The sequence below is a fragment of the Sander lucioperca genome, chromosome 13 (assembly GCF_008315115.2).
Source record: "Sander lucioperca isolate FBNREF2018 chromosome 13, SLUC_FBN_1.2, whole genome shotgun sequence".
Lineage (NCBI taxonomy): Eukaryota > Metazoa > Chordata > Actinopteri > Perciformes > Percidae > Sander > Sander lucioperca.
Window position 1 is genome coordinate 17,802,389 of NC_050185.1, and position 19,863 is coordinate 17,822,251.

At 41.4% G+C, this 19,863-nt stretch overlaps 1 protein-coding gene across 1 annotated transcript in view; it reads right to left on the minus strand.

Annotated features, from left to right (window-relative positions):
• Positions 1-17,172, minus strand: part of caln2 (calneuron 2) — a 28,052-nt gene extending 10,880 nt beyond the window's left edge. The window contains exons 1-4 of the mRNA XM_031280787.2: positions 16,356-17,172; positions 10,645-10,769; positions 5,097-5,240; positions 3,013-3,125 (exon numbers count right to left, since the gene is read on the minus strand). Of these exons, the coding sequence (XP_031136647.1) occupies positions 3,013-3,125; positions 5,097-5,240; positions 10,645-10,762 (375 nt within the window). The 5' untranslated portion in view covers positions 10,763-10,769; positions 16,356-17,172. The remainder of the gene's footprint in view (positions 1-3,012; positions 3,126-5,096; positions 5,241-10,644; positions 10,770-16,355) is intronic.
• Positions 17,173-19,863: the final 2,691 nt, after the last annotated feature.

The window sequence follows — 19,863 nt, forward strand, 5'->3', positions numbered from 1 at the left end:
GTTGCTGAATCTGTCTTCATTTTAGATCGACAAAGGTCAGCTTAAAAGATTTTCGTCAAATTTTGAGAGGCGGCGAGCCGAGCCGGCCGCTCCTCATTTGCATAAAGGAAAGCGGGCTGGAAAATCGCGTTCACATGTGTTGCGTTCGTTGTGTTCATCCCGCTCGTCATTTCCGGTAAGTGTTTTAACACAAGTGTTCATTTTGGGACAATACTAACTTGTCGAAAGTGGGCACTACAGCAGTAAGTGGTCAGTGCACATTAGCAGTGTACTGACGGAAGTATGCGGAATGAGACACAGCCATGGTGTTATAACAGTGGTGTAGGTCCTTTTAGGAATAGCTGAGAGTGTGCGTAGCGAGTGTGTGGTCAAGCGAGCGAGGGAGAGAGTGACGGTGGATGCCTTCAAAGCAGACAGGTGTTGGTGATCGGAGCAGAGAAGACATTTGCAGTAAAGTTGTCTAGGTAGGCCTACACAACGGTTTTAGCTAATAAGCTATTTAAAAAAAATCTAGCAATATAGCAATGTTTTTTCAGCAAACTATTTGGAGATGATTGACAATCCTTTGCCAACGACCACATTATTTCAATGAGGAGCCATTGTTATTAACAACATGGAGGTCTAGTTTTAGAGCCAAACACAACAGCACTGCTGTGTGGCATAAAATAAACAGAAATCAGCATTTATCATAGGTTTGACTCAATTTCTGTGTCTACATGTTGTGTCAAATGTACTTAAGCAAGAACCCAAAACTGCTCCTGATGTGGGTAGCTCTTTAAAACAAAACACATCTGCCAAGACTGGACACTGATAACAACACTTTTCAGATATCGTACACCAATAGAAGAGACCTCTGTAAACCTCGCACCTGCAGTCTCTTGACGCAAACCTATTTCTTATTAACTCTAAACATAGTTGTGATGTTGGTAAAAGAAATAGTTGTTTTCCCTGTTTAGGCACTGTAGCTTCATTTGCAATGGAAGAATGGGTTCTCCCTTTTTCAAATCTAATTTCCTGACAGTCAGCAGAAATAAGATCACTTGAGTCAGGAGTTTTTCAAAACAAATATCTAAATCCCGAGCTTTTACTCAGACCATGCTACAGTGAAAACATGTTTTTTTTAGACATTTCAATGGTACACTAAATCAAACAAGCATGATACAATCATGTGGACACACAAAGGAAAAACAAATAATACAAACTCTAGTCTACCCGAAGAAGTCAATCATTATACATCTCACTGTGTGAGGATATTATCTGAACATACTGAACTAAGTCATTATGGCCAACCATGATGTGCCTCCTTCTCTTCCATCTTTCGCTTTTCAAAACAAAGACTCTCCCTCTGGGGTGAAACACACACACACACACACACACACACACACACACACACACACACACACACACACACACACACACACACACACACACACACACACACACACACACACACAATGCAGCTCCCAATGTCCCTAGAGACACACTTCCTCCCAACATTTCATTCCCCTGCTGCTCCTCCTCCTCCTCCTCCGCCTCCTCCTCCTCCTCCTCCTCCTCCTCCTCCTCCCTCGCTTCCTATATTCTTTCGCTCTACACTTTAATTTCTTGCTCCCTCTCTCTCCAGCCTCTTCCGTCTCTTATTTTTCCTTCTCCTTCCTGTTTTCTTTTAGTCTGTCTTTCTCTTCATGGGAGGTGAACATTTTAAATCACCCCTGAGACTAACACTGTCTGCGACCTTCATGAATCTTGTTCTTGTACCTCTTCTTTCATTTTCTCCCACTCTCCTTCTTTGTGGGTTTCCTTTATATTCCTGTATCTTTATGTGGGGCATCCCCCTGCACCACCAACACCACGCTCCCCATCCCCACATATTGTCCAGCTTGCCTCTCTATTCTTTCATCTCTATCAGCTTTGCTGGCAGGCACTCTGTAGTCCCTATTGCTTCATCCCTCCTTCATAGATACAATGTGTCTCTAAAAGTTGTTCCACTTCATATGATTTAGGAAGACATGATCGTTTTATGACGTTTATGACGTTCTGATGTTAAATCCCAGGTTTCTGATGTGTGAATGTCATAGATAGACGTTTTTAAATGATACCTCCTCAAGTGATTGCACAATGAAATCTAGGATAAAGAATGTCTATGTAAATGTGGCCCAGTATGTGTTTGTAACCTGAAACACACACACCTCCTCATTTCAGTGAGTCACCCTCTAAATGTTTCTCCTCTCATTTGACTCAAGAAAAGCAGAGAACAGCTTCCTGAGAGCTGTCACCCTGCTCAACCAGCCATCCTCACACTCAATCCCCTCCCCACACACACACACACACACACACACACACACACACACACACACACACACACTCAAAACCCTGCACTTTTCATTATTGTCGCATGTCTTACCTAAGAAGCAAAAAAGCACTCTGAGAGCAGCACATATTCTTTCCGAAACAATTTTCAAAAACAGAACAAGTAGGTTAAAAAACATGTCGATGTGCTGCAGCCTTAATCACCACTGAGCCCACTTTGGACACTTGAAAGCACACAAGCTCAGACTTTCCTCATTCTGGGGCACATCCGTGAAATCTTTATTATGGTAATACCCTCTGCAACACTGTGAATGATAAACACACACATACACTAACCAAACCCCAAAACATACTCACATAAAGAAACACTCAATTTTCAGCAGGTCTCTTTTCCTTTAAGGCCCTGCGTCGAAAGAAAAAAAGTCTCTGTTTTTCAGAAGAAGCAGAAGGGGAGCCTGAGAGTGTGTGTGTGTGTGTGTGTGTGTGTATTTTTGCACTCATGTGTGTGTTTGTGCAGAGTCCCTGCAGAAACTAGGGTTTATGCTTAAGGTTGTAAGACTTGATCTGACTGCTGAATTGCACAGTGCGAGGTGAGGCAGAGTTAGTAAGAGGAGTCGTAAAGGATGTAACTGGTAAGTGATGAGGATTGTGAGTGATGATAAACAGACTCAAGCGTCAGGAGGAGGAGGTCTTGTCTTTCACCTGCCAGAAGATGTTGTCGATGGTGTTGCCCAGGAATCCTTCTCTATTGTCAGATGACAGCAGTTTGGGCCCAAGTATCGTCATGAATTCCTCGAAGTCCACCTGGCCGTCCCCTGCAGGCATGCACGCAGGCACACACGCACACACACACACACACACACACACACACACACACACACACACACATACACACACACACAAAGAAGACAACAAAGAAGACAAGAAAATCAGTTACACACAAAGGACGGCTGGCAGACAGGAGGTAAAGAATGCATTTTATGCTGAAGTTTATTCGCTTGCCGAAACAAAGAAAAGCGCCCTGAGATAGATCAACAGATGGATGTGCCTTCATCCGTGACAAACACCCATGCATTATCAGCACTAATTCACCTTTTATATAAGGTGTGTGCACCTTTGTGAGTGCATGCCTGTGTGTATGTCTGTGTGCGACCAATTGGGGATTGTTTTTGCGTCGAAGTGACAATTCAGGGGACATTTCACAATCGCAACTTGTAAGTGTTTGCATTATGCATTCTACTGCTGCATGTTTTTACAGATAGCAATCAACAGCCAGCGTCCCGTGGAATTAATACTCAGTGATCATCTCCACAACAGCATGTCTTTTAACTGAGTTACTGCATAAACTCATTATACTCTATAGTGTAGTGTTCTCTAATGTTCTATTTATTGTTTGCTATAAGTAGCATATCAGAAGCATTAGATGTAGTCTACACACGTCTCAGTGTTGCTGTGTTAGTATTTTGCTGTGTTAGTATTGGTAGTAGGATAACACTTTATTTTATGGGTCTGTAATTTCTGAATAATTCTCAAAAAGGTCCCTTGAATGAACTATGTAATTTGGTGCTAATTACAGGGAAAATAGAGACAATATTCAATTGGTACTCTTGCGAAAAATAAATGAATTCTAATGAATTGCTGTGTAACATAGGGAGTATTTTAGTCAGTGCACAGCAGGCCAGCTGAACATGCAAAAAGGTGAAATCTGTCAACAGTCAACATGCAATTGAGTTGAGAATGAGTTTTCAATTATATTTACTTGGGTTTGAATGGAGCACTTCTTTTAAGGGAATTCCTTTTTTTCCCCGTACGATTAGTGTCAAATTACATAATTCTTTCCAGGAAACGTCTTGGAAATGACTAGGAAATTGCAGATTAAGCATTACCTACAGTATATTATTAGTATCAAACAGCATCAGAGAACTGTTTTAAAACCTGACTGCAGTTTCTCAAAAAAATGCAGCTTTAAATTAACATAATAGAATATTCAATTTTAAGACTACTTTGACTCAAACCTGAGAGGATAAATATATAATGCCAGAGATCAGTGGATTAATATTATTGAAAAGGGGATTTAATGACATAAAATTCATCATCTGAAGTACTGTACCGATAATAATTGACAGTCTTAAACTAATCGTGACAGTAACTGCTTTCGTTGGTTTACGACATTGAGATGATAGAAGTCAGAGGTGGAGGACTTTTTCAGATGGTCAGACTACTCATGGAGGCAAAAGCAAAAAGCTTTTAGCTTTGATCTTTGATATTTACCACGAGCTGTGGAATCAGGAGCAGGCAGATAAGAACCAGTTAAAAGATTGACTTGGCTTATTTGTGATTCAGGGACTGCTTAGGAGTAATTGCAATCCTCTGTGGATTTACAAATGAACCTGGAGTAGACAGGTTCTCTCTTTATTGTTTCCAAGGGATTTTCTTTCTTTTTAAATAGACCACCTGCTGCTCTTAAGGCAGTTTAGAAACAGTTTTGCAGGAACATTTTGAAGGAGGCTGTAACTCAAAATCTCATAGGCATTACATTCTATGTTTTTGGCATCATTTAAAAGTGTTTTTTTTTTAATTTATAGCACATAAAAATTTAACACAGAGGGATATTCATACAGCTTGCTTTCATTGGAAGGAAAACAACACAGACACAACAACTAGAAACAAACATTACACACATGCGGTTTATGTTAAACAGCCTTTTTATGAAAAGGTTCACTCTGTGTGATTGCATGTATGCTTTGTGCATGCACCCAAGTGTGTGTCCTTATGTATTGCCTCACCATCCATGTCGAGTCTCTGCATGATGATGGCCAGCTCCACTTCGCTGGGCATGTAACCCAGGGAGCGCATGGCCATGCCCAGCTCCTGTTTGGAGATGAAACCATTCCCATCACGATCCAGAACACGAAACGCCTCACGGATCTCTGTACGACAAACAAACAACATATCACTGTACATTACTGTCTGTCTGCCTTCCTCTCTTTCCTTTGGGGAAATAAGACACATTTTATTGTTAAAGATCATTTTGGTCAAATTTCATCCAGTGAGTATTTAATAAAATCTATTATATATATATATATATATATATATATATATATATATATATATATATATATATATATATATATATATATATATATACACACACACACACACACACACACACACACACACAGACAGAAATAATTATATAAATAAGCTGTATATTATGCAATTAGTTTGAGACAAGGTTGGCATGGTGTAAAATGTGAATATATCCTTAACTTCTCCTTTGCTTTAAATTGATTTTCTTGTTTTCTATGTGTGTTAAAGGTCAGGGGCACATCACAGCAGATTCAAGTATCTGTTCATTTTTATTCTTTATTGCCATTAAAAAAAGTGTCTAGTTTCATTACCTTGTCTATACTGCTTGTTACACTACAGATGTCAAGAAGACTCAACGACAGCAGCATTGGTTATTTGTTTATACACTTGAAATGACATATGTTATGTTTACATTTTCCTTGCAAGGAGTTATTGTGGTTGTGTGAAGGCAGAAACAGTGTGATGTTGTCAAAGCGATGAAAAACCTCTTAGGGAGGAGGATGGTGTGATTGGGCCGTCAAACAATGTGACTGGAGACTGCAGTTTGCATCCTGTATCTTACCTCCATTCAGCACCGGTTTCTTCTAAATCATTACCACAATCATTCCCTCACCCTAAAGTAGTTATAATCATTATTTATATACCAACAATGGATTAAATGACTATTTGCATGTAAAAGGGGTCACTCATAATGATAAACTCACAGAGAATGTATCACCTGACTGCAGTTCCTCTCAGCTTTTGTTTTCCAGCCCACAACTTGTTTTGGTTTAATGTTTTCAATGATAAAGCTCAATAAAACCACTGTAAACTACCTGCTCAGCACCAAACAGCAGACAGACACCATTAGCAACTAGCTGGTGAACATAGTGGAGCATTTAGCAGCTAAAGAGCCAGATATTCCTCAAAGGTGGTAGAGTCTGAAAACAGAGCTAAAAGAAAGTGAATATTGGCTAATGGGTGTCCAAAGAAACTATTGAATGCAGGTTTAACCTAGAAGTTTCTGTGCCTTACGCTAACCAATAATGGTGGCAGATCAGAATCATATGACTCATTTGCAATCATAACAATGGTGTCTTGACAATAGGAGCACCACATCAGAAAATGCAGATACTGTATGTGTCAATGACAACCAACCACTTGCTGTTTAGGTTTTAACACTTGACTTGATTTCAAAAAGTTGTAACCATAAAAACTGCTTAAAAGGTCCAATATGTAGGAATTTCTCCCATCTAGCGTTGAGATCATATATCGCAATCAACTCTCTCCCACCACGTAGTTCAAAGTACGCATTAGAGCTACGGTAGCCTTCACACTTCAAAAAGCCGGTCTCTTTTCAATATCCTTTTTTCTTTTTCTGGGTGAAGAAGAAGACTCCTGTTCCTGAAATTTGGATTTTGAATACGTGTGGTCCTCCATGTTTCCTTCTTCAAACTTGCAATGTAAAATGTCAAGCCAAAAGGAATACTTGGAATTGATGGTGGAGATAAATATTCATGAAAAAGGACAAGTTTGTGAACGGGCAACACAGATTTTGATAATGAACAATTAAACACGTTACACACTGGACCTTACATAAAAGTGAGCCATCAGATGGTGTGAGTGAGATTGACTAATCCATGAGATGAAATGAATGAACAAATTTGAGCAGGTCTGTGTACAGTGCACAAAGGTGCTTCCCTGGTGCTGATAACAGGCTTTCCCATTTACTGGAAGTACTGCAGCCTTTCTCTCAGACAAATCAAGGTGAGGGTGATCTCCCACTCCCCACCCCCCCACCCCCCACCCCCCCCTTGTCTTTCTTAAATCTTTATATACTTATTGTATTTTACAAACCCCAAGGACCTGTACCAATCCCTCCACAGCACAATATCCACCAGCAGTACCAAGAGCTTTTCCGACTCTCTCCTCCCACATGAAATGCTTCCTTCTAACTTGAAATCGTCAGTAAACACACATTTTTCATGAGGCATCTATCTGTTTGTGCATCAGAATAACTCAAACCTCTGAGGACCTTCTTACAAGATACCCTGGTCAATCTCCGACTAATTACCTGTCAATCAGTTGGCACTCTGTGAGCGGAGGCGCAGCTTTGGGCTGGGGTAGGAGGTGGTCGAATGTATCGACTTGATAAAGACAGCAGAGACAGGACAGACTCTGCGAGTCTTTATTCAACATCTTTTCACGGGCAAGCTCTCCATTTTTCTATGGATCTCTACACTTCAGGGGTGGGAAAGGGTTTTCAGCTGGCATTTGGCATTTGTGCAGATCTTTACAGGAAAATTCCAATCATGAAGAGTAACAGCCTGCTGCACAACGGAATTGAAATCACAATTTCCCCAAGACTAATCCTTTTCCTGTTGTGGGCACCTCCCTAGGGAGGTGTTCCAGGCACGTCCAGGAGGAGCTGGTTAATGTGGCTCGAGAAAGGGAAGTTTGGGGTCCCCTGCTGGAGCTGCTGCACCTGTGACCCGACCCCGGATAAGCGGACAAAGATGGATGGATGGATGGATACTCCTTTTCCTACCTTAAACAATACATTTTTCATGAAGTTCATCTCTCTCTGTCTCTCTCAGGCTGTGTGTCATTAATATTCTTGTCCTGACATGCTACTCCTTCCTTCCTCTGTGTAATAAGTCTGTCTCAGATCTGCCTCCTATGACTGTCTTTGCTCTGTCAGATGCGTGAGAGAGCCGAAGTTTAGTCGCAGCCCCCATATAAGGCTGTAAATATCCCCAGCGGCTGATAACTAGACTCAGGCGCCGAGCCACTGCCTCCCTTTTTCTTTCACTACATAAAGTGAGTATTAGAGGCGAGGGATTGGGAATGAGGGCGAGCGTGCAGCCTCCCAAAACAAAGTAAGATGTATTTGTATGCAGCTCAACAGTAAGGAGTACATTTAGAGTACGAATGAGCTGGTCCTTGATTTATTACTGTGCAATGCCGGTGTGTGTGTGTGTTTGTATGAGCATGCAGCTCTGCCTGTTTCGACTGTGTATTAAGAATCTAACACCCTAGAACTGTACATGTTCTCACTGTGATTGATGAAACGCCTTACAACCAAGAAAAGGATAGCAGCGATCCAACACAGGGGTGATTAACTACCCTTCTATCTGCGCTAACAGATGATCCTAGAAGAACCTTCAGCATCTCTCTGAAGTGGGATTAGGAATTTTCAAATGCTGGCAGCAAACACCACAGATATTTTGTCCACATCAAACAATCCTATTGGTTGCGTTGCATCTGTGTCTGACAGGGATTAGAAAATTCCTCATCATGAAGTCTGGAGTCTAAGAGTCCAAATTCAATTCATATAATAGCTACACAGGTCCAAACTATTTTACCCTTCTCGCTGCCCTTGACAAACAAAACCCAGACAGAGACCAACCGGACTAATGATGGCGAGACGTTTCAGTCGCTGTACCAGCTCTGCTTTCAGCACACCAAGGCAACTGTTTTAGTGAACTGGGTTGAGTTGAGTTGTGCACAAGGGACATTGGATTAAAAGATTTATGCAACAAAATACTTCATACCAAAGCTCATTCGAGCAAACTACAATAGGCCACATGTATAAACACAAACAAACAGAAACACACTCTCTCTGCTCTCTGTCCTAGCTCTGTGTCAGGATCAGCTGTTTCTGTCCCTTCAAACCAACCCATGACTGAAGTATATGCACTCATTGTAGACGTCTTTGTTTTGTGCAGCAGGTCAAATAGCACGTGTGAGGTTATGTTATAGGATAGCCTATAATCAGGACCCAAATGCAATGACGTACAATATGCTTCAGGATCCCTCAGTCGTGCACTCACCAAACACACACACTGTATAGACTGTATGAAAGTAAAACTCCTCTGTGTAATTTAAGCCAATTTAAAGGTCCAAATATTTCGACATATTGTATAGTGATGCTTTGTTCTTGAAACTTTTCAGCACTCAAGTACTGTACTTGAAGCTATAGTGCATAGTTTCCCCATGAGGGATTCTAAGTAATGACAACAAAACTGTTGGCGCGTCCACATGATACAAGCCTTCCTTGATCGTGCACATAGATATAGATTAAAATTAGCCCCACATTTACTAGCTGCTATATAAAAGTGATGTACACATTAATGCTTCAATAATCACCATACATGATTCTGAAATAGGCCATTCTACAAAATGATAACTTTTACCTTTCGTATTTTAATATTTTTTTTTTTATGCTTATAGTTGTGTACTATTACTACTTTTACTTGAGTAAAAGATCTGAGTACATTTTCCACTACTGCAATTAAGCTCTTTTAAATTGAATTGAACTGAAAACCTGCAGTTTGTTACTACTTGGGTTTTATTTTCTTAAGTCTGGCCATAAAGTATGATACATTTGTAGCCTATTTACCAAAAGCTCTAGGAAATATGCTTTAAATATGTCCAATGAGGCAAAAAGCACAAGCAGTCAGATGATGTTAATGTGGTCACATTCCCATATCTCAGGAATTACTTTGGTAAGTTATCATAGCTGATAAAACCAAAGGCCAGAGCTACGAAAATAAAACCCATGTTGTAATAAACCATACTTTTCCTTTAATCATAAGGGTGTTGTACCAGAAAACACCCACATGAGCCCTTTTTGAAGTGATCATATTTAGACATTTTGGTAAACTTTGGACTTATTAGCCTGGAGCTTACAAAATAAATGAATAAATAAATAAAAGAATATATTCAAAAAACTGAGCTGCTATCTAACTAAAAACCTAAGGCCACGTGTGTTGAATGTAAAACATACTTGTGTATTAAAAAGTAAGGATTTCACTCATGTTTTTGGTTGTTTACAGACACAACAGATGGCTTTACTTTAGCTCAAATTGTTAAAGTGCAGTTTTATTTTCATAAAAATCTAATTACCAAACAGGCCATTGTGAGCGCTGGTTGCATCAATTTTCATGTGTGATGGATTGAAAACTTGAATAAGGAAACCAACATCAATACATTGGTGTCCTACTTCAGGCCTATATATATTATAGTTCTGTTATTCTAAGTCCTGTAACTGATTTTATTTCCTAAGCAGCATATTTGGAAACCATTGTATCCATTCAAACTCTGACAAAATGGCTAAAAATGGAAAAATCTTTCCCTGGGAGAATTGAGGCGTTGTAAACAGCATTGTTCCAGTAGTGAAACATTTATTGCTAGTACCTCACACTTTACTTTGTGCCCCCACCACCTCCCACCCTCTCTTTCTCGCTCTGAAGGCACACTTACCTCCCAGCTCCTCTGTGGAGATGCTGGTGAGCTGGAAGGCTTCGCTGCCATCCGTCAGGGAGCTGCTCAGGTAGTTGTCTGGATAGAGCAGGCCTGCCCGCACATGGTGGAATGGCATCTTCTCCCTGCAGAGCACACGCACACAGTCTAAATAAACATTGCATGTTAGTGTGTAAGTGAGAATACTACAGGTAAGAGGGATTTGAGTCTCAGTGTGTGCATGTATATTCAAACCCCGACTACCAGCACAGTCATGAGCCATTTTTAGAAACACAAGCTCCTGTGGAGGAAACATTGTTCCCTCCACTCTGCTCAGAAACTGCTGTCTCCTTGTGGCAGAATCACAGTGACAAATTATGTAAGCACATTATAATTCAATGGAGTCATAAAAAATATTCCACTGTTATTGTTCTGATAAATACCATCAGAGTACAATCAGGAACTCTGTATTATCTAGCGATCATGTTCTTGCTGTCTTTCTCCTGCTTGTTCTTTTTGACCAAAGTCCCCCCCCCCCAACACCTCACCAAGAGACCTGCAGGGCTTGTCGGAGCATCAATCAGCCACGGCCCCTGCTGTCGTATGATCAGAGCGATTCTCTACTTTGATTCATGAGAGTTTCCCATCTGAGGGCTTTCCCAGTGTAATATTTTGACACTGGCGATATGCTTCATGTAAGATTCTTGCCAATAGTACATGCTGAACTATCGAGGTAATGGAGAGAAAGAAAGATAGGGAGGGAGGAGGAGATAGAGATCCTGGGAGTATTTCGTGAGCATGCCACTGCCAGACAGAAGAGTGGGGATGTCTCTGTCACAGGAAACATAGTCAAAGTATTAACATCTCCTCTCCTCTTCTCTCCTCTCCTCTCCTTTCCTCTCCTTTCCTCTCCTCTCAAATCTTAAATCCTTTTTGGACCTTTGTGAATCAGAGCCAAGGGAGAAACAAGACACAGACTGAGCGTGATGACAAAGACTAACTAAGGTTAAGAGCCATGGGACAGGTGCAAGTCTGCTCTGGTGATCTGTAGAGGACACCAGGTGTGAAAATAGCTGTGTGTATGAGAGAGATGGACAGCAGACACAGTGTATGTGCACATAGTTTGTGAGCTCTAATGAAATGTACAGTATTCTTCAGTCCATCTGGTCCTAGTTCTACTCTTTTCCTACCTGCACATTTAACATGTGTCTGTTTTGCAGACTGAGTCTCAGGTCCCAGCTGCTTTAGGTGGATGATGTTAGCAGCTTTACAGAGATGTTGCCATGTAACTGACATGGAGTCACTTTGCTGACTTTATGACTCTTTTCTACTTGTGTTCATACACTGCGTTTTGCTATTCTTCCATAATTATCACTTATGGTTGCATTGGCCGCTGTTTAGCAAAAATCCCATAGTCTCGCTTTAAACGCATGTCAATATTATTAACAATATTGTCACATTCATTTCGAGACAGAATTACTTTTAAGATTTAATTAAATGAATAAATATGATCATCACTGAGGAGATTGGCAGCCCTTCTACTACATTAAACCCTCTGTAGTCTCGCTTTGCCAGACCTTCCTCCACTGCTGCGCTGTGGAGGAGGGTCTGGCTAGTCCACACAGCATTCCAGGATGGGAGGAAAACGTGCTCTGGATTATTGGCATTTCTTTAAACCAATGACAATCGTCTTGGGCGGTGCTAGGCACCGGGAAAAGCTGCGGTGCTGCTGCAAAATAGCCTCGGGAAGGAACTTGTTTTGGTGAAACGTGTGTGTTCAAAAGTTGTTTTAGTCGTGCAACAGAAAACTCAGATTGGACAGATAGTCTAGCTAGCTGTCTGGATTTACCCTGCAGAGATCTGAGAAAAGGTTAACCGTAGTCCTTATAAATCGACCAGAGTTTAACATGCCAACCCAAAGGAAGCCCATGGCAACGGATATCCGGCCTCAATGAGTGAAATTTGGCAGAATTTTCGTCGGCAATGGGTTAAGTTGGAGGTTTGTTTTACAACACAAAATGACACAAGAGCCCCTTTTCTTCAGTTTCTCACAAAGGCAGATAAAACAACTGAAAGGTTAACTGAAAAAAAATCACATCACAACACATGTTAAAGGTGCCCTGCCACAAAACTGTTTTTACTTGTATTTTTTTTAAATATGTTAGGTCCATATGTGTTTGGGTTATGTCGTGAATGTGAAAATGAACTGCTACCTCCTCTGTCAGCTCTAGCCACTGAAAAGAAATAAGCGGAGAAATCAGACAACTACAAAAGCTGGTCAGTCTGACGTAGTGTTGCCTGGCTAGCTGTTAGCCAATCAGAGTACAAGCAGCTTAGCTCGTTGAATATTAATGAGAACTGGCACAAATCGAGCTGAGTCTTCCTGCAGGCTTTCTATACCACGCCAGAATGGCTTGAAACAAGGTAACTAAGGCATTTTTTTTCTACAAAAAATGTTACAGAGTCTATGGTAGAACTTCAGACATTACCACAAAGTAATGAAATATGTGTGGCAGGGCACCTTTAAAGTGATGGACAGTAACATTTGACAGGAAGCAACAGGTTCATATGAAATGCATGACTACCAATATGAGAAAGGTAGAGACAAATTAGCCTATGCATAATATTTCACTTGACAATATTATAATTTTTTTTTTAGTAGTGACTAATTGGGCCATCAGGTGTGCCAGTACACATGCATATACTAAAGTAAACATGTTGGGAATATGTGTATACTGCTTTTTAAGTTAATGTGTTGGCATGCATAAGCAGAAATAACAGATTTATACATGTATATTGTAAGTATGCTCACATGCATACAAATAAAGAGGTGTATTTGTAAATGTATTTCTGCAACAACAACAAAAAATAATGAATACATGTCAATGTTTAAATTCCTATGGGTGCATTAGTGCATGCATGTCTGTAAGACAGATGTTGGGAACATGCATGTATATGAGCTGTACATGTACCATTGTTATTTTTATGACCAGGTAGCGATGGTGGGAAGAGGAGGTAGGTTTGTATTTACATTAAGATGAAGTTTGTCAATATGTATTAGTGATCTATGGTGCATATACAAGTGAAGATATTCATGGAAATGACTAAAGAATTAATCGCAAGATTAAAAAATAGTCACAAGAAAAAGTGATGTTTAATGGCTGTTAAATAAGCCACAGCCGGCTGAAATCCCCAACTCCTCAAATTAAACAGGATCTAGCAATTATTTAATCAGTGGACAAATTAATAAGACATATGATATGAAATTAATATGAGAATGTATTTTAACAGTCCATCTGCTCTCAGAATTGTTCCACTGACAGAAACACCCACTCACTCGTGGCAAAAATCAGCAGAGACACATACACATACATAAAACTCAGTCACCTCTCTCTTTTTTTCTACCTCTCTCTCTCACTCACTCCCTGTTTTTTTCCCATATATTTTTGGATTGAGGTTTTTCTACTTGTGAAAACACAAACGGTTGTCACAAAGACAGGCATGAGAGCTGATAAGGACCAGCTTTAGCAGAAAACCTCCATCTGATAAGCCTCATTGCCTGGCTGAGAGCAGTAAGAGGAGTGTCAGAAAGACAGACTGACAGGTGAAAAAGAGAGAGGGACGATGGGGTGCAAAGGGGATGAAAGGAGCAAATGAAAGCAGGCTGGCTAACAGTGTTTGAACTGTGGGGTCACTCGCACTCTAGGGAGCCGAGTTTCAAGTCTGCAGAGTAGCGATCAGAACACATTTGAGCTCAGACTGGAGGGAAGAGGCTTAGATAAAGGGAAAGGAGCAAACTAAGCTGGGAATAAGGAGAAAGGAGAATCATGTTTGTTCCTCACCTCCCTCTCTCCCCATGGAGAGGAATGCATTAGCAGCGAATGGCAGAAAAGAGCTGAGAGGGCCCAACAGTATTTTTCCCCAACAGGGGCGCATGCACAGTGTTTCTATCACAAGCAGGCAGCCAAGACAAGACAACATGACAGCCTTATTCATTAGATCAAAAGAAACAAGTTGTTACTACTGCGGCAACCACAGATAAACCATCAAAACTGTGTGATTTAACTTCATCCATGGACTGTGATGTGTATGGCATGTGTTAGCTGGCCAGGCAGACTTCAAGATAAATCAAAAAATAATTTTTCACTTCAAGCCACTAAAATGACAGTTAGCTCTCCATGTCTTCTCCATTCTGGAGATAAGGCCAGCCTGGGCCTGACAAAAATAATGAGAGACCACAGTTGATCCGTTGAAGCACCAGTGCTGGATAAAGATAAACTGCAACTCTGTGATTTGTCAAACAGACCACAAAGCCAAAAAAAGAGACAGCAGACACATCTTACACTTCAAAGAAGGACATGCAACAGGCGACCAACAATAAAATGGCTTCTTATTAGATTTGCAGCTAAATCAATAATGAAAACAATTAATGGAAATCAAATAACTAGCTCTCTTTACTGTCTCTGTTCAATGTCACATTGTCAGTGTCCTCCTGAAGTCACCTTGGGCAAAGACAGACAGCCTCCACACAGCTTTGATATCTGCTGTCTCTCTCTTACCCATCAAGGCAGTACTCTAAAAATATTTCCTCAACAGAGGCGCTGGATGGGCTGCCCATCTTATCGCCTACAGCCGTCTCTCCCGGAGGTCAACCTGGGTCATACAACAAGTTCTGTCTGACCCCACCACCAGCTGCTGCGCCAATTGAATGTCTCTGGTGCTTCACTACTAGCCCAGGCAGATGAGATGTGGACGTGTACACCCTTGATCCCCTGTCCAGTGGTCTGAACCGAGGCTTGTGGATGTTAACGTAAAAGAGTCCCACCCGACCGGAATAGAGTTGGACACCCGCGATGGTCTGCCACAATGCGCGCATCTGCAGTAAAGGGAGCGCATTTGGACTCACACCGCCTGATGCTCAAATTCGCTGCTACATGTCACCCTCATTGCACCGAGAATTGGGTGTCTGAGAATACAAAAAAACTTAAAAAAAAAAAAAAACACTCATGCGCGCTACCCTCCCAAATGCTCGCACTCACACCGAACAAGACCACGTACGTCCCCCCGGGGTATCGGATGATGAATGTGAGGCAGGTGACAGATTTGGCCATCACGCTTTATGACTGGGGAGTTTTAGAGCATCTGGCAATGAGAATACAATTGGGCTTTAGACTGCAGCCAGTCCCCATTTATCAGAAGCAATATGCGAGCTGCTACAGCCTGAGTGAACAGGAGAGCGGTTGATAAGCCACAAAGCATGATGTATAGTGATGGAGTACTTTACGTCCTACTGCGTGTTTAGACAATTATACTGTAATTACACTTATAACGCGTGTGTGATGGACCTATAATCACCTAATCGCACCAATTAAACCCACACAGCGCGTACTGACGCGCACGACGCACGCAAACAGCTGGAAAGAGAGGAGCAGTTGAAATAGTATGCAAAGAGACACATAGCCTACATAATCTCGTCGTCAGCCATTAAAACAGCACAGCTCATCTAGACTGTCAACACGAACACAGAGGTCTATTTATACACGCTCGCGCACAAGCACGCTCCGCAAATTTAGCCTACACTGATTACAACAGGTGCAGTCGCCTGCGCGGCTCTGCGGCCATCAGCGGGACCGACGCATGGGCGGTAGGTCGAGGTAATCACCTTGATCACCTTTAAGTTAACACACCAACCCAGAGGTGGCACACTAATTAGCCGTCGGGGTATAGCCTACCTGCCTGTGAAAAGATTGGTCCCCCGGTGTGAGATTCACCCCGCTCGGTTAGAACACCGTTGGCGGAGATGCTGAGGGTCTTTTGAATTGCCAAGATGTGCTTAGTCTGTTTGCATCTGCCCTGTGCTCTTGAGGAGTCCGTCTGACAGCCAAAGATAGACTCATGCAGTCTGTGTGGGACCTGCACACTTTTTAGATAGTTGTTTAAAAAAATATCAACTGGTTAGATGAGGAGGGGGAGGATGAGGATGATGGTCGTGGTGGCGCTGCAAGATTTTGTCCGTTTTAGCTGAAGCCAAGACCCACATGAATGGCCTCCCATCCGTTTTCTACATCTCACTTCTCATCGCCATATCTTGAGAATTTGGGATGAAGCAGTTGGTATTGCCAAATCTTCGTCCTATCAGCTCGCCCAGACAGACGCCACCCAGCCGCCCACGGGTCTGGGTCTAACAACCGGAGCTGGTGCTGCTGCTGTTGCCGGTCGCCTCTAATAAAATAATAAATCACGATTTAAATTCAATCTTCTCTGTCAAATCAACACGGGATGATGCCCGGTGAAAGATTTGAGGGCAGATCGGTAAAACAGCGGAGGGATGGCAAGGGATCTCCGGACGCTCCCGGTGCATTTATCTCGGCTACTCCAGGTGACAGATTTAACCTATTTATCGGTCCAGTCCGGTAAGGGAGGGGCCACATGGGGGCCACGGCAGCAGAGGTGCGACTGTGTATAGGTGAGTGGGGAATATGCGACGCCGTGGCGCTCAAGGGGAGCTACACTGTTTGCAGGTGTGTGCGTGTGTGTGAGAGTCGGAAAAAGACAGAGCGAGAGAGAGAGTCAGAGAGAGAGAGAAAGAGAGAGAGAGAGAGAGAGAGAGAGAGAGAGAGAGAGAGAGAGAGAGAGAAAGAGAGAGAAAGGTGTGTGAGGTCCGAGCAATTAAGGTTTCAATGGATCAGTGAAGCTACATCTCCCCTGGGTATGTGTGCGTGTGTTTTCATTCAGGCATTCTTCACAGCTTTAAGAGTCATTGATGACCAATTATGGTGCTTAGGAAATGACATCAGCCACAGTACTTAAATGATGCAGTGTGTGTGTCTAATGCCCCCTCCTCCCTACCACCCATCCTAAATCTTCTTTGTGGGTCAGGCGTCAAGATTCAAGGCTTCTTCCTCCACCCAAACCTCCTTTTTTTTTTTTTACAACTGTCATTATACCCCTCCCCTCCTGTTATCTTCTGGTCATACTGTGTTTTCGCTCTCTGCCTCTGATTAGAATACCCCACCACTATCCCATTTACTTCTACTATAGCCTATTAATTATGTAATTAATGAAGAAGACCGCAGTAGGTTTTTGAACCTCCCGTTTATGGGAAATTGTAACCCCCCCAATAAAAACTCTTCGGATCTACACGATTCACGTGGATGACATTTTCTCATTCAAAACGGCGATTTTCGCAGAAATCGACTATAGTTCGCAGGTTATGAAGCAACTTATTTAATCAGCCAATCTATCTCCCTCCCGCTGATTGCAATGGGTAAATACAGTAAGTGTGATGGGCCACTAGACTGCAGTTTGTCACTGGGAGTTGAGGCTTCAGTGAAGATAACACAGTCACCCTGGTGCTCTAACAACACTGTGGGTAGCGAATGAGCCTCGGTGTTTGAAGGTTCATGGGAAGATTAGGCCAATCAGAGATACAAAGTCATTAAAGTTACTGTTTAATTAGCATAGAAATCATGGTAAGGAGGTGGAAGTTCTCTGTATACGCGCATATCTATGGTGCTGATTTCTTGGCGCTGTCCATGGTGCTGAAAGGCTTTCTCCAGCAGAGGCAGGACAAATGAAGGTGAAGTAATGCGCCTCATGTCAGCGTTTACAGACAACCTAAACTGCATGACTGCGATTTATGTGATTTTATATTAGATTTGAGTTTGTTCAAAGGCACCAAGATTCTCTTGAGAGAGATTAAAGAGCATATTTCCTTTTCATGCATAACCACTAACTCTATAATACATCCATGTAATTTCAAAGATATAGACCTTTAAATGTCACCATTGATTGATGAACCCTTATAACATTTTTATAATACCCCACCCACAAAAATAACACTTTATGACCACTTTCTGACTTTTTGGAGAGACACTACAGGCCAAAATATAAATTTTTCATGCACTGGTCAATTTAGAGATTTTGGGCTATTTTGCTTCCATTTCTTCTTTTAGATTAGTGGAAAAAAAAACATCTAAAATACACATTTAGCTGTTTAGTTACACCTGTAGATTTCTCTTAAATTCAGTCAATAAAAACATCAAAAGCTTGAGGTCCAGCTCATTGAGTAATATATCTTAAAGTGTAAAAAGTAATCTTTATTTCCCTATGTTTATATTTATAGCCAAGGCTTTATCCATTGAATGGTAATTTATCTCCAAAATTAATCCAAGAGCTAGACCTTTGCTTAATGGTGTAATGTGCTTCTTAAAAAAGTATTGTTTATACTTTATTTTATATAGTTTTAGAAACTCAAACATGTTTATGCATTTAAACTGGGTATTTTCGGTCAGGTCTCTGAAGAAATAATCCCAAACAGCGTCAGTGATCTTTGTCATAGTTTTAAGTCTCTTAACTCTACTGGAGGGATGGATACCATTCTTCCCAAATATACTGGTCATTTGGTGTTTTGATAATGGTGATTAAAAGGTTGTCCAAAATCTCTCACATTTTCAGCTCATCAAGCCATTCAGGGAGTCCTCTAGCATTTTTCTTTTAAAGCAACAAGGAGTTTTTAACTGATTATGAAACAGTCTGAATTTAATACGGATGCTTCTATATGACCTACATAAGCAAACGACACCATCAGCGAGAAGATTGGCTATTTCTATTTAGTTATGCTTAATGCCTGTCCCTGGGTCTTATTCACCGATTTACGGCACTCAGACCGGTTGAGCCAATGTTTACATATTCGTAGGCAGTTTTGCAGTGAGTATTAGCCAGTTAAAATGAAGCAGGAGTTTTTTCTTTAGAGAAAAAAAGAATTGAAGAAGAACAAAAAAAAGGCAGAAGGGGACAGAAGCATGGGGATGAAGCACAGGCAAAAACAGGAGTCATGTATTAATTGTGGGATTTGAAAGGGTTCTTTACACATCCTGAATTGGCCCTTTTTATTTATGAAATACATTGCGAGACGTGGTTTTACATCAATATATGAATTTACGTTGGTGGCTAAAACAAAGCTACGTACCATCTTATGTTGCCATTGCTTCTGAGATATATCTTGCTGTTGGCTTATGAAGACATTACAAGGGAATGTTGATAACTTCAGCAGAATCAACCAAATAACTATTACCAAGCAACCAAATCTCTTAGTTGTAGGCTTACGTGTAAGCTAACCTAGGTGTATGAACGGTACATACGTAACATTAACATTAATATATCATTGACTTGATTGACATCAAGATCGTTGAGACGTATGGTGGTGCTGCTCATGGAAACACTACCGGTTTTGTCCAC